A 25,783-nucleotide genomic window follows, 5' to 3' on the forward strand; every position below is an offset into this window, starting at 1 on the left:
AAGTATGGGGACTTACCCCCATGTTTTTCTCTCTTTTAAATATTTCACAAGTTTCAGGATTCTGCAGTGGTAGGACAGAATGTCTTCCTGGAAATCTGAAATCTAGAAGTAAAAAGAGCATTACAAACAAGTGCAGGGACACTGACGGACTGTCATACTCTTTACTTGAAAATGTTTAAAAAGTAATTTTGTTTTTATGTATATAGGTATTTTTACATAAGTCTGTTCACCACATGTAATGTCTGCTGCCCTGAGTCCAAAAGAGGGTGTCTGTGGAGATTTGAGTGAGAACGGCCCCTCAGGCTCTGATGCTTAGTCAGCAGGGAATGATTCTCTTTGAGAAGGACTAGGAGGTATGGCCTTACTGGAGGACGCACATCACTGAGGGAGGGCTTTGAGGTTTCAAAAGCTCATACCAGGTCCAGTTTTCTTTCTGTTGCCTATAGATTGGGATGTAGAACTCTCAGCTACTACTCTGACACCATGTCTGCCTGCACACTACCCACCAGGCTCAGGCTGATATGGACGAAACCTGTGAAACCGTAAAGCAAGCCCCCAATTAAAATACCTTCTTTGATAAGAATTGCGTTGGTCTTGGTGCCTCTTCACAGCAACAGAACACTGACCAAGACAGTGTTGGATCCCATGGGAATGGGAGAGTTAAAAACAGTTGTGAACTGACATGGAATCAAACCCTGGTTCTCTGTGACAGCAGCCAGTGTTTTTACCACAAGTTACTTCTCCAACTCCCTCTTTTATCTTTTTGTTCCCTACATCATTTAAATAAGTGTGTGTGTGTTTGTGCGTGTGTATGTGTGTGTGTGGTATGTGTGTGTGCGCGTGGTGTGTGTGCGTGCATGTGTACATGTGTGTGCGTGTGCCACACACTCGGGCATACACTTGCAGGCAGCCCAGCACAGATATAAGCTTCAGATAATGTCTTAAGGGACTTAAGTAGCCCTGAGTCCTAGTCCAATTAAACATATCACCCAAACCCATACTAGGAACTTCACTGGATCTTTGAGAGGTTCATAGCCTAAACCCCTAATCCTCAATCAGGCTAGGGACATATAAGCATAGACACCACAAAGTGCACTCCCCTTGCACATTCAGAGAAAGAGGGTGGCCTTTTAAGACGGTCCTCGGAAACCCAACCTGCCAGGATCTTGAATTCCACAACCATCAGAATTAATATCTCTTTAAATCCCTAGCCTGTAGTACTTGTCACAGTACCTAGATTGTAGTACTTGTCACAATACCAGCCTGTAGTACTTGTCATAGTACCTAGCCTGTGGGTACTTGTCACAGTACTTTATGCTGACTAATACAGCACTCACCATATTCTTTAGAGTGTTCTCTTTAATAGTGTCTTTTAAAAATTTAGTTTTATTATTTTCAGTTGTGTGTATTGTGTGTGTTTGCATGTGAGTATGCAGCCAAGGGCAGTGCCTACAGAGGTCAGAGGTGTTGGCTACTATGGAGCTAGAGTTACAGATAGTTGTGAGCTTTTAGTCATAGTTGCTGGGAACTGAATAGGTTTTCTGAAAGAACAGAAAGTGAATCTGGATGCTGAACAATCTCTCGGCCTAATGTTGTCTTTCAGTAACAAGAACTAGGACATTTAAAAGCATTCTTTTCTAAAGACAATTTCTATGTAGTGTGTGTGTACAAGTGTGCTTGCCTCTGCATGTACATGACATGGCAGAGTTAACATCAGGTGTCTTATTTTAACAGTCTCTACCACATTTTTCTTCGCTGCTGATTTTGAACCACCATTTTACTATGCATCCCTTGTTGGCCTGGAGCTCATTATGTGAACCAGGCTGGCCTTTCCCTCTGGAGTACAGGAACTACATGCCCAGCTTCTACTTCATGTTTTTGTTTTCTCTTTTGTGTATATGAATGTTTTAGCTAGATGTCTGTGTGTATACCAACTTGGTGTCTGATGTTCAAGAAAGTAAAACAATATATATATATATATATATATATATATATATACATATATATATATATCTCCAAGATGTGAACCACCATGTGGGTGTTGGGAATTGAACCCTGGTCTTCTGCAAGAGCAACATGTGCTCTTAACTGCTGAGCCAACTGTCTAGTTCCTCAGTTCATGTACTTGAGACATGGTCTCTCACTGAACCTGAAGTTCATTGTTGCAGCAAGACTGGATGACCAGTGAGCCCTTGGGGTTCACCCCACTCTTCTCCTGAAATGTTGGGTTGACAGATATGTACCATCACACCCAACTTTTACATGAATGCTACACATCTGAATTCAGGCCCTTATATTTTTCTTTTCTTTCTTCCTCCCTCCCTTCCCTCCCTCCCTCCCTCTATCTTGAGACTGAGTTTCTCTATTATATAGTTCTGGCTCTTCTGGATCTTGCTATGTAGACCAGGCTGGATCAGGACAGACCAGGATCACAGAGATCCACCTACCTCTGCCTCCTACATGCTGAAGCAATGTGTCACCATACATGCTATCAGGTTCTTATGTTTCTGAGGCAAGCACTTACCCACTGAGCCATCTCCTCAGCACAAGTATTTTTATTTCAATTATTTATATTTTATCTCTGTAGCATCTGGATATAATCTGGAACAGGCTGGTGGTATGCTGCCTATAACTTTACAGCAACTTAAATTATGACAGTTAGAAGGGTTGAATAAAACACACAACCTATGTGGGTTTGCTGCACATGTCTGTAATACCAGGTAGCATGAAGTGAGGAGTGGGAAGGTTCACCAAGAGTGAGATGTGTGCCCTGTAAAGAAATTTAAGCTTCCAAATGCATTCTTCAACAGAGCTCATTCTGTTTAGAGAATTGGAGAATTGTGCATTATGAAAAATAACATAAATCCTAAGCATATACAAATGTAATTAATTAAAATGAGTATTTTAGATATTTCACATAATACCACTGTCACATAGATACAGCTGTTTTTATTTTAGTAGCAATGTCTTCTGTGAAAGTCCTTCAAGCTGACAAGAACTCAATAAGAAAACAGGCATTACCGTTTATCCAGGGTGTTGGCACTACATCTTGACTGCTTAGATTCACAGGAAGTGCTGATGAGCACAGAGGATTGGGGCCCAGGGCTGCTAACTGACACTCAGTAGCAATGGCCTCCACATTTCTAGAATCTTTGCTGTATGAACAGAAAAACCGAATCAGAATATCATCCTATTTATAAAATAGTAAAGGAACGAGACTCAAGTAATCAGAAATATAACCTGCTGCTACGTATGTGCTGTGTTCTGTACCTGGTACATTATGATTCCTCAATATTTCCAATGGAATGCTCTTATCTTCTTCAAATTGTAGTTTACTTACTAATTTATGGGAGGGGTGCACATACCATAGTGAGCTTGTAGAAATGAGAGGATAACTTTATGAAGTTGGGTCTCCCCTTCCATTTTATGTGGGTTCTGGATCCTCAACTGAGGTTGTCAGGCTTGTGGAGTAAGCTCTTTTACCTGCAGAGCCATCTTGCTAGCCCAAGGTCCTGTCTTCTTAACATAAGACCAACACTTGCTGAATGGTTGAGGTAGGGATAGGAATAGTATTTCATGGGTTGAATGTGAACTGTTCTCCGTGGGGCTCGTGTGTTTGAATACTTGGTTTCCAGCTGATGAAGCTATGAAACCTTTAGGAGGTAGGGGACAGAAGTGAGTGGCTGTGAGACAGGCCTTGAGAGCTGTATAGCCTGAGCTTTCTACTTCCTGACCCACTGCGACATGATGAGTCCCTGCCAGCATTCATTTGCAATGAACTGTGCCATATTTCCCCTACCATAATACATCCTTTCAAACCATGAGACAGAGCAAATCCTCTTTCCCTCAAGCTCCTTCTGACTCACTTTTTGTTACAGTGACAAAGCAATGAGTACAGAGTGGTATGTCACACCACAGTGACTCCAGTGTAGGACTAAGGCAGCAGGAAGGCCGTGAGCTTGAGACCAGTGTGAACTATATGCAAGATCTTGTCTCAAAAGTAAAACCAAAGATCTAACCACCCCCAAACACACACACACACACACACACACACACACACAGAGAGAGAGAGAGAGAGAGAGAGAGAGAGAGAGAGAGAGAGAGAGAGAGAGAGAAAGAATATAAAAAAAAATAACAAACACTATAGCAACTGTCCAAACCACCACAACTATCACACCACCAAAAGAAAAACCAAACATTTTGAGACAGAATATAACCATCCTGTCCTGTCCTCACTTAAACTCCTAGGTTGAGACACCCTCCTATCTCAGCTTCCTGAGACTGGGAACTTGAGGAATATACCACTGGGCTTGACGGGAAGTACTTTTATTATATCTGATAAAAGGTCCAAGGAAAATCAAAGCATGTATTCTAAAGACAAAAGCACATCTACTTATTCTCCTGACCACAGAATGGGGTCAGTGTGTCAGAGCACAACTCCCATTCACAGCTCATGGTCTGATGCCCAGGATAACCATGGTGCTAAAACAATAAACGGAAAGCTCCAAGAACAATTACGAAGTCTTAAACTGCATCCTGTCCTGTAGAGAAGGATGACATCTGGCTGTCCTGCTTCACACTGTGAGGGATATGTTCTATCCTCTGATCAGTGAGGCTGGACACTGGTCAGTTACTTACCCGCATTGGTACAAGGCCAACTGTCAGTGTGTTATACTGCCTGCATTCAAGAAATTCTCCAGTAACCACCCAACTCTACACTACTATGGCCACTGCTGTTTTACTCTATCTTTTCATTTAAGCATGAAGTTTGCCTTCTTACATCATCATGAGATATGACAGAAAAGGCCAGTATCAGAACTCATATAACATACTGTTATAATTCTATTACTGTTGATCTCTTACATATATATACATTCTAAGTTATAGAATGTACAATAAGAGAAAGCACACCATGCCATACAGTTTGATACTATATGAAGTTCTAGGTGTCTACATGGTCTTGAAACTATCCTCTGTGAATAAAGAAGGGTTACTATATAAATTCTTTTTCTGGATAAGTAAATATAATAATCCTATACACATTTGAGAGTTTTCCATGAACAGAACCATAAAACAAATTCCAGGCTGATAATATAAACAACTTTATCTTCACTTTAGTGTATAATATCCTATATAACACACTTCATTAAAATATTATTCTGAAAGTTACTTATATAAAAAATAATTTGATGTCTAAAAGGTACAAAATAATTGACTTTTTAAGACAAAGATACCAATATTCAGATACTATAATCTTTTAATCTTAGAAACAATTATAATAAGCTTTTTAACTGATTTATCTTGTGGATGGGAAAAGTTGTGGCAGAGGAGAAAAACCAGTAACAAGCAGGGATTATAATTATAACAGCTGAAATTTAGTAGCATTAAGAGAAGTTAAAAAATTAAAAGAAGATCTCCACTTGTCTCCTGTATCTGAGGTCCCCCCATAAACAACATTCTTTCCTAATAAGACAGCCAGAGCAGCAGCAGAAAGGCAGCTCAGGGATGCTGACTGGATGATGTAGGATGGTTCCCGCAGTAAAGCCCAGCTGATCCTAAACCTTCTGACTGCAGCAACACCACCTCAGTTGGTAAGGAAAAATGGTTCCCTAAAGAAAACTTAGCTTTCAGTGTTTGTTCTTGTTGAAGACACACAATGGCTATTGTGGGGGTCTGAATGAAAGTGGCCCCATAGGCTTATAGGGAGTGCCACTACTAGGAGGTGTGGCCTTGGGGGAGTGGGTGTGGCCTTGTTGGAGGAAGTGTGTCACTGGGAATGGGCTTTGAGGTTTCAGAAACTCAAGCCAGGTCCAATGGCTCACTCACTCACTCACTCACTCACTCACTCACTCACTCAGTCTTGCTGCCTGTGGATTCAGATGTAGAGCTCTCAACTCCTTCTCCAGCACCATGTCTGCCTGCAAGCTGTCATGCTTCCTGCCAGGTAGATAATGGACTAAACCTCTCAGCTGTAAGACAGCCCCAATTAAATAATTTCCTTTATATGTACTGCTTTGGTCATGGTGTCTCTTCAAAGCAATAGAAGCCTTAGCTAAGACAGCCATGAAGCACACTTGGCTTCCATAGGATACACACATGAAAATCTCAACCCAAACAAAACTGGACTGACTTGGGTGTGCCTTGTCACAGCAGCTAAATGAGGATGGAAGGTGGTTTAGATAACAAATAAATTGGGCAATTTCATATATTATAGCAAGTGTATTCTCTTAGTACTAACCATTTCAGTTATTATGACCCTCGTGTAGTTATACATCCTTTTCTATTGAATTTATCGTGAATTTTAAAACATTGTGTGTGTGTGTGTGTGTGTGTGTGTGTGTGTTAAGATGCCCTCAAAAGCCAGGAGAGGGCATCAGATCCCTTACAGTTGGAGTTACAGATGGTTGTAATCCACCCAGTGTGACTATTGGAAACTCGACTAGGACTCTTCTCTTAGAACAGCAAGCACTTGAGTCATTTCTCCAACACCTATCACTGTTTCTAACGACTCAATAGCTTACAGCCAGGGGTGGGAGACTTCTCAGCAGGTAAAGAGCTGCTTTACAAGCACGAGGACTGTATAAATGCTGGGCAAATGTGTAAGACAGGCTGGGAAGTGGGCAGGGGTCACCAGAGCAAGCTGCTTAGCCAGGAAAACATTGGTGGAGAGCCTTGAGCTCAAGTGAAAACCCCATCTCTCTCTTTAAGGTACAGACAGAAGTGTTGAGAAAGATATCTAACATCGACTTCTGGTTCACACATGCACATCCATGTGTGCATGCAAACCCATACACATGTGCAACTGCACAATGCAAACAGGCACACACACACACAAATAATAAAAGAATGACTCCATTTTACTACCAGCTCTAAAGTAACTTAAAGTACTTTTACATTTAAAAATTATATTACAGACCTTTTGCAAACTTCATGAGAGCTCTCTTGTTCTTCCATAACAGTTGCCTTTTCTGAATTTATGCACTGTAAAGAGATTATGGTTAAGGAAGTAGAAGTGAATATTTCTATGAAACATTTAAACCATGAGGCCTCCCAGATTTACTAGAAACACGTGGTATATACGTTAACTATTAGATGGCCTGAAGACAGTTTCACTCTACATAGTTTAAAATGCTCAGCATTGACTTAAAAATTTCTCCTGCTGTTGGGTATGCTGGCGGGTATGCTGGCCCACACCTACAGTCTCAGAAGTGGAGGCGGATGGATCACTAGCTATGGTGTAGGGCCATCCTCCGTGATTTACTGAGTTTGAGGGCAGCTTAGGTTAGATGAGACCTTGTCTCAGACAAACAGACAGACAACACTGAATAAATGTAACATTAACAAGTAGAAAGCACTAGGGTGTGGCTCAGTGTTAAACCACATGTGCAGCAAACATGAGGCCCTCTGTTCAGTTTCATAAAACAAAACAAAGCATCAAGTGGAAAGTGTCATGTTCCCAGATGAAAATGTTGATAATAAAATCCTAATTCTCCAGAAAGCTTTCACACACTGAAAGCTATTTTCATCTTAAGCTTAAAGCATCTGAGAATATATGAAAGGGAATCAAAAATGCTTTAAGTTTATAACACATCCCAGTATGCTTTAGAGCAGGCTTTCCTACTGCCTCTGTTTTCCCAATGATCGACAGTATGCTAAAGAAGCATGCACCAAGCGTCGATAGGAAAGAAAGTTCAGTTCTACACATAATATTTAAAATGTTAATGACAGGGCTGTAGTTAAATGCACTAGCTGTTCTCCCAGAAGACCAAGGCTCCATTCCCAGGATCCACATGCCAGCTCACCACCTTCTGTAACTCTACTTCTAGCGAGGCCAACACATTTCTACTATCCACAGGAGCCAGGTATGTATGTGGCTCCACAGATACATATGCAGGGCAAACACTCACACAGGAAAAAATATTTTTGTTGCTGTTGCTGTTGTTTTGAGATAGGTTTCTCTGTGAAGTCCTGGCTGTCCTGGAACTCATTCTGTAGGCCTCAAACTCATAGATCCACCTGCCTCTGCCTCTGCCTACTGAGTGCTGGGATTAAAGGCATGCGCTATCCCCACCTGGCTGAGACACTTTTTTTAAACAGTATGTTAAAGATAGCATTTGAAATTTCTGAGAAAATGTTTCAATAAATGGTAGACCCAGCTAGTTAAGTGTACAGAAAATAAGAATGATGTCAAGTCATTGTAAAGCCAGATGTCTTTCAGGTTCCTTTAAGACTAACAGATATAAAAACAAATTCTGACAGTAGCTCTGTGATCAGGAACTTGAATGTACCAGAGAAAAACAGAGGAAAATATTTCAAGGTCTAGTAGAAGAAAAGGACTTTGTGTATAGGACTCCAATGCACAACAGCTGAGATCCCAAAAAAATAGAAGCTCACAGAAAAATTACAATGTTTTTCTAAAATGCTGAAAAATGCAAAACTAGATTCAAAAGAAATGCAAATTAAAACTAAAACAAAGCCATTTGTAAAAATAAGCAGATGGACAAGTTTAATCATGTAACTAGTTGATGCATATGAGAAGAAAACAGCACTCTCAGCAATACTGTGGGAAGGACAGGTCACAGTCATCTCTACATTGATGACCTGATAATCTACTCTAGGGATTAATTAAAATGCTTTTATATAAGCAGGATACTGTATGCTCAAGGATGCACGGTGCAACAATATTTAGATCGCAAACAGACAACATGTCCATCGATGTTGCCACTTATTCAAGCACAGCCATAGTAACTACACAACTGTAAGAACGTGGCCTCTCTACGTACACTGAAGAATAATCTCCGCTATACATCAGTGTGGTGGCTTGAATGAGAATGACTCTCACAGATTTAGTGCCACAGTTTGAGAAGGATTAGAAGGATTAGGAAGTGTGGACTTGTAGGAGGTGTGTTGCTGGGAGTGGGTTTTGAGGTTTCAAAAGCCCACAGCAGTGTCTGTCTGTTTGTCCCTCTCCCCCTTTCTCTCTCTGTCCTTCCGCCTCTTCTGTCTGCCTACATGTCTACCTGCAGATCAAGATGAAAGCTCTCAGCCCAATATCTGCCTGCCTGCATCCTGCCATGATGATAATGGATTACTCCTCTGAAAATGTAAGCAAGGCCCCAGTTAAATGCTTTCTTTTATGACAGTTGCTTTAGTCATAGTGTCTCCTCACAGCAACAGTAACAGTGGCTGAGACAGTCAGCAATAGGAAAGTAAGATAAAGGATGGCACTCTACTGTTTGTAAAATTCACAAGAACTATGATCGGCCCACTGTGAGGAGTGGCAGTCTCCCTTTTAGGTTAACCTTTCTGCAGAAAACTGTGACCTCTACATTGAATATTTTTAAACCTATGCCTGAAAATCATAGGAAATGAACAGCATTACACATGCCCTAGTCAGAAGAACTCTGAGAGGAAAACAATTGCCCTACTGACACAAACAAGCAGAAGACAGAGTTTAGGGCAAAGTCAGACTGAAAAGTAAAGCTGAGATCCCTGGAAAGAGGCAATCTAATATGCCTCTTTGGCTAATCTAATGGCTTCCAGCATCACATTTCTCCTCCTATCTCCTCCAACTGTGCTTTTGTATTTCTTTTTACCCTGGTCTCTCACTGTAGATCTGCATAAGAATAATTACTAATAGCCACATGACAGGGTCAACACAAGACTGTTGTGAATCTCCTCTGCCAATGTCATTAATTCACAACTCTTTAACTAAGTCTCTGGAGAATTATTAGGACAAGGGTTGAAAGCAGGCACATGCCTTGCCAAAATATAACAAGAATGATCTCTAGGCCATTTTCTAAGTGTTCTTCCTCTCCAAAGCCTGTTGATCTGGGCCCTCCCAGCTCACACTGTCCTCAGCACCACTGACATCCATGTTCCAACTAGGATGCTCCAGTGAGCTCCACTTGACACATCAACTGCTTTTCTAGTCCAGCATTGTCAGGTCTCTCATAGCATACTCCACTCCTGGAATCAATTTTTGTCTTAGTCACTGTTCTATTGCTAGGAAAAGACACTATGACCAAAGCAACTCTTATAAAAAGGAAGTATTTCACTGGGGGCTTGCTTATAGTTTCAGAGGGTTAGTCCATTATCATTATGGCAGAATGGTGGCATGTAGGTGTGGGGCTGAGAGTTTACATTATCCTGATCCACAGGTAGGCGGGTGGGCAGAGAGATTGGGCCACGTGTGGGATTTTGAGACCTCAAAACCCACTCCCAGCAACACATCTTCTCCAAAGAAGTACACACCTCTTCCAACAAGACTACACCTCCTAATCCTTCTCAACAGTTCATTATCTGGGGCCTAAGCATCCAAGTATATAGGTCTGTGAGTCATTATCATCCAGACCACAACACATACCTATTAGAGGGAGACTCCCAACAGCCTAGCTAAAACTAAAATTTCTAAACATAGATTTCAACTGTCTCCTATTGCAGGGAAATAAAGTGGCAGCTACTACACAGCTTAGCCAAGTACAGTCCACTTAGCCCAAAGAAATGAAAGCTTTGGTGCACAAAAGCAAGGATATCTGCAGCCAGCAGCTTTATCTGTAATATCTGAAACTGAAAGCCATCCCCAATGTCTATCAGCAAATGAACAGTTCACCAACTGTGGTACACCTATGCTGTGGAACACTACTAAGGAGAAAAATATCAAATTACTGCTGTATCAAACAAGTTGAATAAATAATCCTGAATTAGAGGTGATTGCAAATTAAATGATTTCATTTGTGTAACATCCTTGAAATGACAAAATTGTAGAAATAGAAACAGTGTTTGTTAAGGGTTAGGGAGGGCTGGGGGCAGGAAAGAAGTAGGACTGGCTGTAAGGGTTAATATGAAAGACAGTTTTGGTGAGAGGGATGTTCTGTAGTTCAACTGTATTATTGCAAATGGACACACAAAGGCAAGGGCTTCCTATATAAGACTCCACTCGCCCCCAAGTTGCCATAGTGTGCTACAGTTCTGCGGCATGACCGCCAGGAGAAGTAAAGGGCACATTCTATGTATTTTCTTAGCATTGCTGATAGGTCTACAATTATTTTTTTTAAGGTGGGATGCGTGAATTGGCAGTACTAAATAAATTAATCATTAGATAATGTTTTAAATCAGGGGCCTTAGCTATAACTTTAAGAAACTATAAAAGAGGTCAGGCCATGGAGGCACACATCTTTAATCTCAGCACTCCAGTGGTTGAGGTAAGTGATCTCTGAGTTTGAGGGCAGCCTGGTCTACAGTACAAGTTCCAGGTCAATCAGGGCCACACACAGAAACCTTGCCTTGAAAAAGAGCTAAATAAATAAATTTATTAAAATAAACTATAAAAGGAGAGATGGTTCAGTAATTAGGAACATTTGTTGCTCTTGCAGAAGACATGGGCTCAGCTCCCAGGGTCCACAGGACAAGTCACAGTTGGAACTCTGCCCTGAGAATCTCTTTGCTTTCAGATGTTGATATGTACTTCCTTCACAATTCTTTCACTGTTATCTACCGATCCAATGCTTTCTTCTAGCCTCCATAGGGACCAGGCATTGACATGTTATACATTACAGACAGGCATAAGCAAGTTCATAAAATTAAGTAAAAAAAAATACATCTTTAAGAAACTATAAAACAGCATACTAAATCCAAAGTAAGTCAAAGAAAGGGAAAAATATAAACCAGAGTGAAATGGGTAAGAAAAAAGCAAAAGAGAATCAGTGAAATCAAAAGTTGCTTCTTTGAAGGTTATCATGACCTAACAGTTCCCCAGCCTAGACGGCAACGATTTAGAGGAAGGGCTGGAGCCAAGTGCTTGTAGCTGCCTTTCTTTGTAGGTAAGTGGTCTGTGAACACAGCAACACCCACAATGTCTACGGCTTCTTCTGTGTTACTGTGGCAGTTAAATGGCTGCTACACTAATCCAATGGCCATAAAGTGATAGAGTACCATCTGGGCCCTTAAAAGGACTAAGTTTGCTCTTGCCAGAGTTGTGGGACTGTCACATGTGACCTCAGAAAAGGTCACTAACACCCTGACTTGGTGCCCTCCTCTGTAAAAGGAAATCACAATACAAATCTCATGTACAGTAAAGGTTAACTCAGCAAGTCTGGGTTATCCTTCACTTAAAAGATAGCTCCTGGCCCTGATTCTGGAAGGTAACCTCTAAGATCTTCAGACGTCATGCCATGTAAGAATTCCTGTGCTATGCTGCACACTTTTCCCCAGAGGACTGTGCTGTGGACTCTGCCCTGGGTGTCTCTTCCCCTTCTGACTTATTCTTTTACTGCTGTCAACAAAACCATGGGTGTAACAGCTTCCTAACATCTGTGAGCACTTGTGTCATGTCGCTGACCCTGAGGGCAGTCTTGGGGACTCCAAACATCTCATTCCACCAAGCAGATAACCTATGACAATCCCTGCTATGTGTTTAACAGTCTAAATGTAACTTTTAATGATGGCAATATGTGTTGATGAATCTTTTCTTTCTCTAGCACTCTCCCAGTACTCATAGTTCCTATTCATTCATCAGTTATCAGCCACTGCTCTTCAAGCTAGACTTTCAAGCATTACACAAGAAAATTCTTGTTCTCATAGGGCTTTATCCAAGCAGGAGGAGACAAAGACAAAGTAAACACATGTATTTTGGTAGGCATACATAATCTGAAAAATCTAACTCTAAAACACTGTGAAGTTTGAAACTCTGTGAGTGCCAAAATGATGCTCCAATATTTTGGGAACATTTCAGACTTTATATTTCTTATTACAATACATTATAAGACTCTGTGCATGGTGGTGCAATCCCAGAGGCTAAGATGACTGCCAAGTCTGAGGTGAGCTGAACTACAAAGACATTTCAAAAGAAAACCCACCCCAAATTATACTATAAAAATTCTGCAACTGGGCTGGAGAGATGGCTCAGGGTGTTAAGAGAACTGACTGTTCTTCCAGAGGTCCTAAGTTCAATTCCCAGTAACCACATGGTGGTTCACAACCATCTGTAATGGGATCTGATGCCTTCATCTGGTGTGTCTGAAGACAGTGACAGTGTACTCACATACATGAAATAAATAAATCTTAAAACAACAAAAACAAAAAACAAACAAACAAAATACTCTTTAAAAAAAAAAAAAAAAACCTCTGAAATCTAAAATACTTCTGGATTCAAGCATTTCCAATAGGGATACTCCATCTCTAGTACCTACCAGGTCATGATAACGGCAGGAAGGTGGGTATTAAATAAGGGAGAACACTGCATTTTACCTTTTGGTTAGAGAAGCTCTCCCTGAGAACATCAGTATGACTAAACCTGAAGAGAATAGGAGCAGGGGCTATACCATTTTCTGGGGGAAGAATATCCCAGGCAGTTAAGACTGTGTGTACAAGGTCTTGGAGCATAAAAAAAAAGCCTGGCATGTCTCACAAACAAGCTAGCTGGACTGGTCAGAGCTACAAATGGAAGCAGAGAAACACAGAGGTGATGAAGTGAGGTGGGGTGGGTTCAGGGCAGACGCAGACAGAGCCTTGTAGGTCATCTTAAGGACTGTGGCATTGGCTATGAATAACATTAGAAGCTTCTGGAAAGTCTGAGGCAGAAGAAATAATGACACAAGAAAAACCTATGTTGAACTGAGAATACTTTATAAGAGGGCAAGGTCAGAAACAGGTCTGTTAGGGGGATACTGTAATCATTTCATAGTATACAATATAGACTATTGTCTAGATATAGCATATATATAGTACAGTATACTTTTGATGGGGTGATAAAGAACAGACCATTTCTACACATCATGTGAAGGTAAAACCTTACACCCTATATATGGGCTGAGGATAAAATGTTAAAAAGCTGAAAGTTTGAGACTGAATAAGAAAAATGCTGTGGTCATTAGCACAGATGGGGGTTGTGATGGAAGCTGGTTCGTGGTGTTAGGGGAATGTGGAAATGGGGTTTTTTTGTTTTTTGTTTGTTTGTGTGTGTATGTGTTTGTGTGTGTGTTTGCTGTGTTAAGTTTTAAATGCCTAATTGGACATCCAAGTGAGCAAGCAGGTGATAAGACACAGGTTTGTAGTTTGGAGGAGTCTGAGCTATGAATAGAAATGTGAGGGAGTTAGCACATACATTTATGAAATAGACTTGGATGCAAAAGAGTACAGTTAGGCGAGAACAACAGAGTCATGGTTTGGGCTCTGGGTCACTGTATAATGTGCAGATTAGGGAAACTGGAAAAAAAACTTTAAAACCCCCAAATCTGGGAAGTGGCAGACAGAAAGCACAGTAAACCACATACAAAAAAAAAAGCTGCAAAGAAAGTGGGGGATGAAAATGAAGACACAGATTTATCGGCAGTGGGGGCATCAGTGAAGAGGTGATCCCCTGCACCAGAAGAGAGGCTGGGGCTCTAGGAGGCTCTGGTAGGTGGACTAATAGACTGGCAGGGACTTAACAATGTCTTTTCCCACTTCTGTTCCATGGTGAAGTAGCAAACAAGGCAGCTAACTGTGCAGATGAGTGAAGAGCAATTCAAGGGGAAAGAGTATGAAAGAGTTGCTTAGGAATCAATTACATTGTGAAAAAGGGTCAGAGAATCACCAACATTATCAGGCAGAGCTTTTTTGCAGGGCTGGGAATGAACTCAGGGCCTTGCAAGTGCCAGGCTAACACTTTGCCTTTGAGCCTCATGTCCACCCCTGGGCAGAAAATTTAAACAAACAGTCTGATATCAAAGATTTTTTGCCATATTAGGTATAAACAATATGTTCCACCATCAAGCCAAGCTTACCTACAATTCCTGTTGCTTCTCATCTGTGATATATAACCAATACTCACACTCATGGTCCATAGATGCTACCACATTCAGAACTTTCAGGGAAGACTATGTAAGCTTATGGTAACTGTAGGATATGAAGAAGCTCAAATAATTGTACAGCACCTTCTCCTTCTCACGAATCCCTATTTACATTGTGTTTATATAGACCACCAAGACACCTGTCAGCTGGCCAGTGGTGTGGTACTCCTACTCAGTAAGAAGAACCTGTCTGTCTCCTCACAGCACTGTTGAGATGGGCTTCTGCACTCTACCAGCTAAGACCAAGATGTGAGGTCATACGAAAGCTGCTCTGGTACCTTTGCATCTGCGTCTGAAGCTCGTGCCTGTTCACTGCGGTCTTCTAGGGTTTCACTTACAACAGTCTCCTCAGTAGCTTCTAAGGAGATGGCTGCCCCTTTAGGATCATGCTGAGCCTCCTTTGCTGGAAAGAAACAACATTCAACCACATAAACTTTAAACAATCAAAGACTGTTCCATAAATCCCAGAATTCAGAAGTACTCAAGCTCTAACATGACAAATACTAAGTTAGAACTTCAGCAAATTATGTAATTTCCTGCTTACTACAAAAATAATTGCACTATATGGTATAAAAAGAATTAACAATGGGATATATAAGAACCTTTCTTATGTCCCAGCCATTTAAAAATATTTGTGTGGATGCATGTCTTTAATATTAGCACTTGGAGGCAAAAGCTCTGATAGTTACAGGCCAGTCAGGGTTACACAGTGCGGCCCATCTCAAGCTTGCACACTTGCTCGCTCACTCAGCCCTGACATATATAGTCATTCTATTTATTTATTTATTTATTTATTTATTTATTTATTTATGAAACAGGATTTCTGCTATGTAACTCTGCTCTGGCTGGCCTGGAACTCACTATGTAGATCAATCTAGCTTTAAACTCACAGAGATCCACCTGCCTCTGACTGCTGTGCTGAGAGTAAAGGTGTGCACACCACACCTGGCACACATTTATGTTTTATTTTGTGTGCTTGCAGTCATGGTTCAGTTGTGGAAGTCAGATGGCAACTTGCAAGGCCAGGCAGCAAGTACCTTCACCTACTAAACCATCTTGCTGCTTCTAAAAGTAGTTTTAAAACTTGAGAGTCAAAGTAAAAGTTAAGTTCAACATTGTTCCTTGGGCATCTAAAATTATGATTAGCTGTTAGTTATGACTTTCAATGACTGTTTAAGAATGGTAAAATTAAACATATTAATTCAATTTCAAAGAAAGCCTGGAAGACTCCAGAGGTCAACTATCTATCTTGTAGAGAATGCATAACAAAGTTATACATTGAATAACTAAAATATAATGTATCTCAAAATATGATTTGTCAACTTATCAGTTAAAATGGAAGAAAACTGACAAACTCTGTGACATTTGTCTAGCAGATGCTAGGCAAAAAGCCTCCCATTCCACTGAATCCAATGAGTGGGCCTGAATAGAGATACACAGATGTTCCAATACTGAATATTCTTCAAGTATCAAATTTTACCTGCTGACAAGGAAGGACAGATCTCCAGTTTCAGCAATCCAGGGTCCAGCAAGGCAACTTCTTTACTATAAAGCAAACAGAATTCAAACATTGCACCAGATTCCAGCAGAAGTACTCAATCATGAAGCACTGTGTGTGTAACATTTGCTTTTGAGGCTGGCTAAGCCACCAGGTTCTTCAGGACAAAGGAATGACACAGTGGGGTTCAGAGCCTAGCACAACTGTCCTGGGTTCTTGTGGGAAGCCATTAGAGATCCTCACTTCGGCCCGGAGGGCTGACAGGGCAAAGGTCCTGAGTAAAACAAAGAAGAGCCTCTCCCGTGATTGCTGGTGGAAGGAAATCCTGAGATAACTGCGGGGTGCTCCAGACAATGCAAACATCAGATGTCTCCACCAGAGGACCCTTATCTCTTCCAGCTAAAACTGCTAAGATTGCCCCTCCCTCCTTTGTTCTTGCCTTGAGAACTTCCTCTGAGAGCTTAAAACCTGTGTACCCCAGAACATTAAATGAGGCCTCGACAATTGAACCCCCTTTGCCTGGCCTCCTTTCTCTCCCCCCACCTTTTGACCCTCAGGTAGTACCCCTTCGGGACCCTAGAATAACTGGACCTGCTGGACGGGTCAGGTTCTCACTGGACTGTTTACTCAAAAGTGTGCCGCCATGGTGAGAATGCTATCCTGACTGTGCTATTGAGGAAGGACCTAACAAATAGACTAGGCATTTGGAAAATAGCAAAGGACTGCACCAATGCATCTACACTCAGGCGTGTGCATGCACAGCTTATCCCTAGCGTAAAAACAAGACAGTTTGCCAAGTGATTTAATTCCAGCACTTGGGAGGCAAAGGCAGGCAGATCTCTGTGAGTTTGAGGCCAGCCTGGTCTACAAAATGAGTTCTTGGACAGCCAGAGCTTTGCTTTTCTTTAAAACTTATTTATGTTTATGCACATGCCTGCCCTGTGTGGCCAGGTGCCTGCAGAGGTTAGAAGAGGTCATCTGATACCTTGAACTAGAGCTACAGGTGTGTGTGGGTGCTGGGAACCGATGTGTGTTAGCAATTGAACCTAGGTCCTCTGGAAGAGCAACAAAGACTATTAACTGTCAAGCTATCTACAGCCTATAGACCTTTATTTTCTCTGTGTGGTCCTAGATATCTCCCTCCTAGAAGTTTGTATCCATTAATCAGCTCCAGAATCTATTATGATTCCTTATGGATTTAAGCCCAAGTGATATAGATGGTATGATCAGCAATGATTCTATACTATAGAACTCAAATTTTTATTATCTAACTTATCAGTCTCAACATCACATTATCCACTCATGAAACCTTGCTTCCCAGTATTCTTCAATGTTGGTTTGCCTTACAAAAGAATCACTGTCTTCATTTACACACACACACACACACACACACACACACACACACACACACAATCTCAATCTCTCTCTCTCAAAATGTAGTTTGTTCAGAAATAGCCTGTAATATTCTCATATAGAAACTGAAAAAGTATTCTTTGATACGTGTGTGCATGTGCCTATGCATGAACATACAAAGCCAGAGGGAGATGTCACTGAACTTGGAGGTCGCTGGGTTTTGGTCAGGCTGGCTGGCTAGTAAGCTCCAGAGATCCTCCTGTTGCCACCACCTGTGCTGCAGCTACAGGTGCTTCTCATTTCCTAGTTTTCCCATGTAAATAATAGGAATCCCTACTTGGGCGGATGTCATGCTTGTGCAGCAAGTACTCTTACCCACTGAGTCAGACTCCCTCTTCTTGCCCTCACTACATGAGGTGCTGGGTTTATAAAGATAAATAAAGCATGGACATTCCCTACTCTTGAGAGGCCCAGTGGTAAAACAGGAGAAAGAGAAATGAGCAGCACTCGACAAAGCGGTGTCCTAACAAGTAAGTAGTACAAGTGCTCTGCAAATATGCAGGGCTTCCTAGCTGCCTGCTCTAAGGGACTGAGGAAAAGCCTTCATAAGTTCCCTAACAATCATGCTCACATCCACCTTTCCCTTTGTGTCAGTAAATCCCTCTTCTCCTACCAAGCCCGAAACAATCTGGAATTTATGAACCAATAATTTTGCTCTTGCAGGATGCCTTATTCCTGCCAATTCCTACTTCTCTGTTTTTCTTAGTATTTAGAACTTTGCTTCAGCCATTTTCAACTCTTTCCATTCCTAGCAACACAGAAACTCCTCCATATGCCAGTCTTAATATTCCATCTTAGGGCACCAACCAACCATACAACTAACATTTTAGCATGTAATACTTGTGCTAGTACAGATTAACCATCCTGTATTATCACAAATATCCTCAAATCATTGTTCAAAAGTTATTGTTCAAAAGTTTTATCAATTTTAACCATTATCACCACTTGCAAGCTCACCAGTGCAGGGTCTGGTGAATTAATTCTCACATGCATTTAATGCTTTGGATTTAAATATAAACATCCTTCACTGTGGAGACTGCCCAAAATAAGCAACCTATCACAATATAAACATCTTAGTCTGGGAATACTAACCACCCAATCATTAGGTCTGCTCAGGCTTGTGCCTCTTGCTTTACCAAGCAGAGGCAGATCAGAGTATGACCCTCATAGCAGGAAAAGAAGCACACGAGTTAGTAACTAAAAGGAAAAAGGAACAGAGATTATGCCTACAGCCATAGTTTAAGCACTGTTTACTTCTAGAACTTAACCTTCTGTGCAACCGGCAGACCCTTTGGCTATAGCTGCTTCTCTTTCTCTTTTAAGGTTTAGTTCAGCACTGTAGATGAATGGGAAACACATTTCCAGTGCAGAACAAAAATAAAATTATTAAGTAACTGAAGAAAAAATTAAGTTTATTTAATAACTGAATTTTTAGAAGCAGATGTGAAAGGCAAAGAGTGGATAAAGTGTTAACTGGTGCTCTTTATCTGAGAACAAATCAAGTAAAAAGAAATCAGAAAAGTTACCAGAGAAAAATTTTTTGAGGGTATATCTCGGTGATAGAATGTTTGCCTAGCATATACGTACCCTAACACCATACCCACAAATCAAATAAACACAAGAAAATGTTCCACACTTTAGTTTACAATGTTTATCTCCATCTCCAAGACTTCAAAGATATTTGCTATTTTATGTGTATGGGTGTTTTGCCTACCTGCATGTCTGTGTACTATATGCGTGTCTAGCAGACCCAAAGAAGGTTTTGGATGTTCCAGAACTGGAGATACAGATGGCTACAAGTTACCATGTGACTGCTGGGTATCAAACCTGAGTCTTCTAGAAGAGCAGCCGGTGCTCTTAACTGTTGAACTATCTGTGCACACTCAAGATGTTATTTTTAAATGTAGGATTTGTTTTAATTTTCCTTTGTATTTTGCAAATGACTTACAGAATAGCATGTTTTCAAAAAGTCTTTAATAACTACCTCTTACTGAACCCTGTTATGGGTGGACTGTGAAGTGTTACTTCAAAGGCTTGTGTGGTCAAAGATTGGGCCCCAGTTGGATCCCGTCATTGAGAAGTAACTAGGTGATGAGGGTTGACCTGATCAATGGGTTAATTCACTGACAGACTCAGTGTTATCGGGAGGTGGTAGAAAGTTTGGAAATGGATCTTGGCTGGAAGAGGAAGGTCATCAGTGTGTGTGCAGTATAGACAGTGTGTGTCTATACATTTTGTGTGTGTACACATATGAGAATTCCACAGGTCAATGCTGGTGTTTTCTTCAGTGTCTTCTTGAACTCTCTGCCTTATTTTCTGATATAAAGTCTTTCACTGAACCAGGAGCTCACCAATTCAGCTAGACTGGCTGGCCAGTGAACTCCATAGGTTACCCTGTCTCTGCACCTTTAGTGTGTGTATGATAGACATGTACCTCAGCACCTTTTTTTTTGTTGTTGTTTTGTTTTGTATTTTGTTTTGTTTGTTTTAATGTGGCTGCAAGGGATCCAAACTCAGGTCCTCATGCTTATATGATAAGCACTTTACCTATATTAAGCCATCTTCTCAGTTCCCTTGAGGTTGGTATCATGTCCTGAACTCTCTCTGCTTCCTGGCTATCAAAAGGTAAGTTATGTTTTCTCCCACATGCTCCTATAAACCTAAGAGTCTGCTTCCTCAGGCTCAAAACTACAAATTGAAAGAAACCTCTGAAACTTCTTTGAACTTTCTCTTAGGCATTTGTCACAATGTGAGAATGTCAACACACCCCTCGCTGCTTCTCCATGTCATGCTGTAACACTTCCCACAATGTGAGAATGTCAACACACCCCTCGCTGCTTATCCATGCCATGCTGTAACACTTCCCATTTGTTCTTTGATTCAGGCCTCACAATCCTGATGGAAACTCTTTTCACAGATAATATTAAATTTGTGTACAAAATTACACAGCTCTTCATTGGTAAAATAAATTATGAAATGTAGGACAGGCTATAAAGGTAAAGATCTTAAACATTAGTTTTAGAATTTAGATAAGTCCTGGCTCAAGCCCAGTCTCCTTTACTAGTAGTGTGATCCTGGGCAAATGACAGTTTATCGTCATTATTTTCATCTCTAAAATGGGCATTACTTAGAGCCGACTCTTTACATAGTAAAGTAGAGAACATTCAATTTGCTGATAAGTTACAAGTTCCCAAAAGCACTAAGAATATTGGAAGAGTATAGTGTCCCAAAAGCAGTTATAAATACTAGAGAGGTAAGCCATGTGTCACTGAATCTTTAAGGAAAGTGTGGTCATGTTTACTTTTTATCTATTCATGAAACATTCCAGTGTTTAAACAAAGCATGCAAATACAACCCAGAGCTTAAAGAATTATACAAATATAGTCAAATGTGATATTACACAGATTCTGCACCAGTCAGAACAGGCCATGCTCCTGAGCATAAAGTAGCCACCACAAAGTTGCTTCAAGGAAATGAGTGCTGTCAGGGCAATGATGATTTAAAATGATTATCTTAGAAATCAAGTGGAAAACACACTATTTTCTTCTGATAATTAATTTTACTTTTGAGTCTACTTGCAAGTCTTATTTCAAATAAATTTCAAGGCTTCTCTGTTTCCTGAAAGATTATTTAAAAAACAAATCTAACAAGAAATCCACAGAAAATGGGCTAATTCATCAGTAAAACTGGCTAAAATGAGCTTATATACATATTTCTATGAAAATAAACTCATCTGAAGAAGTCACTTTATAAATTACTTTGATTTTAAAAGCTAATCTGCTTTATATGTTTCAAGAAATATTTATCTTTAACTTTAGCATAACATTTCTAGGAATTAGCAGTAATATGCTGTATTTAAAAACATAACTATTAAAAATGGCATGTCAACACCAAAGTGTGCTCTGAAACCCACCAATCATCTGAACCAAAGGTATTCTTGAACATGCATACCTCAAATCGCCTGGTTCTTTTTCCCCTGGATGGTGCAAATGCTTAAAGTCTGCTGAGGGGTGTTCTTCAGATACTCTGGGCTCCTGGCTTATCTTGGAGACTTCTGAAGCAAAGGAGAGATCCCCCTCACTGGAGATTCCAAAGAGCTCTGGGTCATCTTGAATTACATCAATCAAGAGGACATCATCTTCATATGCTTTAAGAATATCTGGAAACCCCAATTTGAGTTCTGAAATGCTTTTAGTCATTTTTCTACCACTAATTTCAGAGGAAATCGGCACAAATGCTTCTTGTTTCTTAGAGCAGAAGGAACTTTGCTCAATATACCCAAGATCACAAGAAAAAGTATTATTTTCAATTTTAATAGAAATAGACTCCTTATTTGATATAATATTTCCCGGTTCAGAGATGTGATTACATGCTTTATCATCATAACCTTTCTTTGTAAAGCTCGGAGAAGTGCAGCAATTCGTATTGTAGAATGGATGAGAACTAGCTTGCCCTGGAGTTACACTACTATGTATATTCAAAGACTGTGGTCCTGAAGTTGCACAGATATTTTCCTTATTCCTATTTTGTTTTGCCTCTGCTCCAGATAAACTGTCAAGTAACTCTAGGGGACTATAAGCTTCTCTCTCAGATGATCTAGCACTTACTTCTCTTTTTCCTGTCTTGTTCTTTAGTAAAGGGATTTTAAAATTAGTCAGCCGACCTGTGTTTAATATTTTAACCAAGTCTGGAGCCACAAGTGTTTGCTTAGTAATACAAGCTTTTCGATGAACAGTTTTATTTGTGCTGTTATTTGCTTCCTGGCTCTCTTGGGATGCCACTGTTAAATTAAGTTTTGATAAACTCCCTTTCTTTTTCTTATTTCCTGTTAAACTTTGAGTTATATTACTTAACTGGGTGTCTTCAGTAGCATTAGAAACTACCTCTGTCCCATTTCTGCTGGGTTCCTCTAACTTTGTCTTTTTATCATGGGGTATAGCTTCTTTTATCTCCATCAAAGTAGGTTCTACTGAAGAAACTGAAGACAAACAACTTAAATCAGAATCATACATTTCTTTTCTTGAGGATTCAGTGGTTCTTTCTATTAAGGATGGTTGTAACAGTTTGGAGTCAGATAAGTGAGTCTGGTTCATTTGGTGTATTATAGAATCATGTTGCCTAACATTTTCCAGTGACCCTGGAAGCGAGTAATTTAAATCTGACAAGGAAGTCTTTTTCCAACACTGGGCAGATATTCTAGCACAAGAATATAAAGGCCAAACTCGTTTACCAGTCATTGGTATTATTCTGCGACAACTAACCTTTGACTCTTCATTTTCGCTTCTCAAATCTCCCCGTGGAGATCTCTTTCCCATATGATAGCTATCACTAGGTGATTTCACTGTAGTGCTTATCATCGATTTAAAATATTCTTCTGGCTCCATACTTTTGCATCCTAAGGACTCTGAAGCATTTTTTATATCCTCTTTCAAACTTGATTCAAGGGTTTTCTGAAGCACAGCATTTATGTGATGTCTAGAAGTTGTTTTCCCCACTGTTTCTGGGAAACACAAATGGTCCATTGGAGGGAGTGTATTATGGTTTATTTTTCTTAAAGCTTTTAGAAAACTTTTTTTAGGTTCTAAGGTCTCTGTTTCTTTCCCTTCCATACCCATTTGGTTTTCTTGCAACACCAATTCAGAACTGTTACATACATTAGACAAAGGAAGATCAATAACTTTTTCTTCTTTTTCAGACAACTTCATCTTTTTCCTGTGTTTTCTCCCAGTGTTGTTCTCCTCTACTGAACATTTGTTTTTTTCACTTTGAAGACAAGAAGTCAAGCCATTGTTTTTATTTTGATATAAATCACTTTCTTCAAGCAGTAACTTACTGGCTATTACACTTTTTTCAGTTTTTAAGAGCTTAGAAGTAATTTTTGTGTCATCTTTCTCTGCAAGATTCCTAAGGTTTTCTTTCTTGAACTTCAAAGAGTTCTCTGTTGTGTGTAGACATACACCATGAGGTTGATCCTCAAAGCTGCTTTCATTATTACAACCTTCAGAATGGAGGAAACTGTAATCAGAAGATTCAAAATTGCAATTTTTTTCTACTCCAGGTGATAAGCTGTTACAAGAGTATTTTGGTGTATTCTTAGACAGTTCATCTTGGAATTCAACTTTAATATTTTGTGTTGCCTCATTTTTAGTTATTTTGAAAGGTAGATTTTCTAAACTTTTACATTTTTTAATTCGAATTCTTCTTTTAATACCTTCTACCAATTCTTCTTTAGCCAAAGACTGTAAGAAAGCCATATTTTGAAATTCACTGCACTCCTCTGTTTGCAAAGATTCCGAACTGGTTATCGATGTCTTTCTTACCAGGTCAGTCCCTGGCTGTGGATCATCATCCCTTGGAGCTTCAGTAATTTTTCCATTCTCTTTGGCTGATCAAAACAAGAAAACAATACCAGAAGACATTTTTTTACACTGGGCAGAAAGAAGCAATACCAGTTAACAGAAAATCTACGAAGCCATCCATTTGTATTTCCCTGAAGAGCTGTTTAGAAATACAAACCGATTTTCATACAAAGCATTAAAAAATTTTTAAACAGGGTTCATTGCATAACACAGGCTGACCTCGAACTTTAGTCTCCTGCTTCAGCCTGTCCCACCTGGCAGATTATGGGTGTGCATCGCCTAGGCCCGCTTTAAGATCTAATTAAGAACTAGAAAGAAACCTCTATAAATTCTAAAGCAGCAGAAAAACCTTTTATAGCATCATTTTCCCTAGTTAAAACAAACCACTAGTATTAATTCCTTCGACAGTAATTATAATGACGGGCTCCTAAATGGGCATACACTTATTTAAAACAAAAAACAAAAAAAAAAAACCTCAAAACAAAAACCTTTCCACCTCACCTCTTCTCATCAAGTGCATTGGTAAAGTACCACACAAATACAACTAAAGGTTAGCAGTAGAGCAAAGATGGAGGCAGCCGAGGAAAAAAGGCTTGGGGTGGGGTGACCACCGGGAGCTCCACCTCCTTCATGGCTCTAGGCGACAAGAGCAGGGTCGCCCGACCTGTGCCCGACCCCTCTGCCCGCTGCGGCCTTCCAGGCCGCGGGTGTCTCACCCAACTTGTCACCGTCGGTCTCTTCTCTCCCAGAAGCCTGGGCCACCATCCTCCGCTTCGGTCTGCTCTCCTCCTCGCGCCCCCTGGCCTCCAGGCTGCAGCCTCCCCCCTCGCCTGGCTCTGGCGTCAGCGGAAGGCCTCCCCGCTTCCTCAGGCCTCGGGTGGTGCCTCTGCGCCCCGATGCCGTGCTGGGGCCCGGGGGCGTCGTGGGCGGCCGCATCCGCCCAGTCGGCCTCCCCCGGAAGCCTGGCGCCCCGGGGCCGCTGCTCCCCCCCTGCAGGACACAGGCTACTGCCCACCCTGGCCTGGCCTGGCCTGGCCTGGCTTGGCTTCCGACCCTGTACCCGACACAACAGGAAGCGGAAGTGGGACGGCTGGGCTGGGGGCAACCGGCTGAGGGCCTCGCGGTCGCCCGTCCACATGCTCCCTCGAAGAGCCCTGGCTGCACCCGGAGGTGGCGGAGTGCACACCGCACAGGTTTGTGGTGGCGCCTCCTTGGGCCTCCTCATCCTCCTCCAGACCTGGACATCTGGGGGTGCCTGGGCTCAGCACCCACCCACCCCTCCACACCCTGACAGTGGTTGTCTACCAGTGGCTTCTAACTGCCACCAACACCCCTGGGAGCCTGTTGTTGCTTACTTCTCAATACCGTCACATTTATCCAGATAGCTCAGAAGTACCCCAGCTGCTGACATGCAAAATACCATTTATTTCTGTAACAGGTTGCTTCTCCAGTGTTTGCAGACAGAAACTTCTAGATGTTTTTCTGGATTCCTTGCATGTTGATTTACCAAATCTGCTTGGTTCTATTTTCTGTGTTTGTTACTTCTTCTCTGCCTTTCCCTTTATTGCCCCTCAGTCTTTGACCTACAACATCATTGTTCTAATTTTATTGATGGTTTCATCCTTATATCTTTTGACCAGCTTGTCAGGTCATGCCTCTCCATTGGAAGAGGATCCTGGTAT

The 25,783-nt window shown here is 41.0% G+C and overlaps 1 protein-coding gene across 1 annotated transcript in view; it reads right to left on the bottom strand.

The window, feature by feature from the left end:
* Positions 1-25,037, bottom strand: part of Topaz1 (testis and ovary specific TOPAZ 1) — a 52,281-nt gene extending 27,244 nt beyond the window's left edge. The window contains exons 1-7 of the mRNA XM_052189256.1: positions 24,818-25,037; positions 21,694-24,127; positions 16,312-16,376; positions 15,110-15,234; positions 6,917-6,981; positions 3,022-3,155; positions 17-102 (exon numbers count right to left, since the gene is read on the bottom strand). Coding sequence (XP_052045216.1) covers positions 17-102; positions 3,022-3,155; positions 6,917-6,981; positions 15,110-15,234; positions 16,312-16,376; positions 21,694-24,127; positions 24,818-25,037 — 3,129 coding nt within the window. The remainder of the gene's footprint in view (positions 1-16; positions 103-3,021; positions 3,156-6,916; positions 6,982-15,109; positions 15,235-16,311; positions 16,377-21,693; positions 24,128-24,817) is intronic.
* Between the last annotated feature and the right edge of the window lie 746 nt (positions 25,038-25,783).

Source organism: Apodemus sylvaticus, chromosome 7 (genome assembly GCF_947179515.1).
Source record: "Apodemus sylvaticus chromosome 7, mApoSyl1.1, whole genome shotgun sequence".
NCBI lineage: Eukaryota > Metazoa > Chordata > Mammalia > Rodentia > Muridae > Apodemus > Apodemus sylvaticus.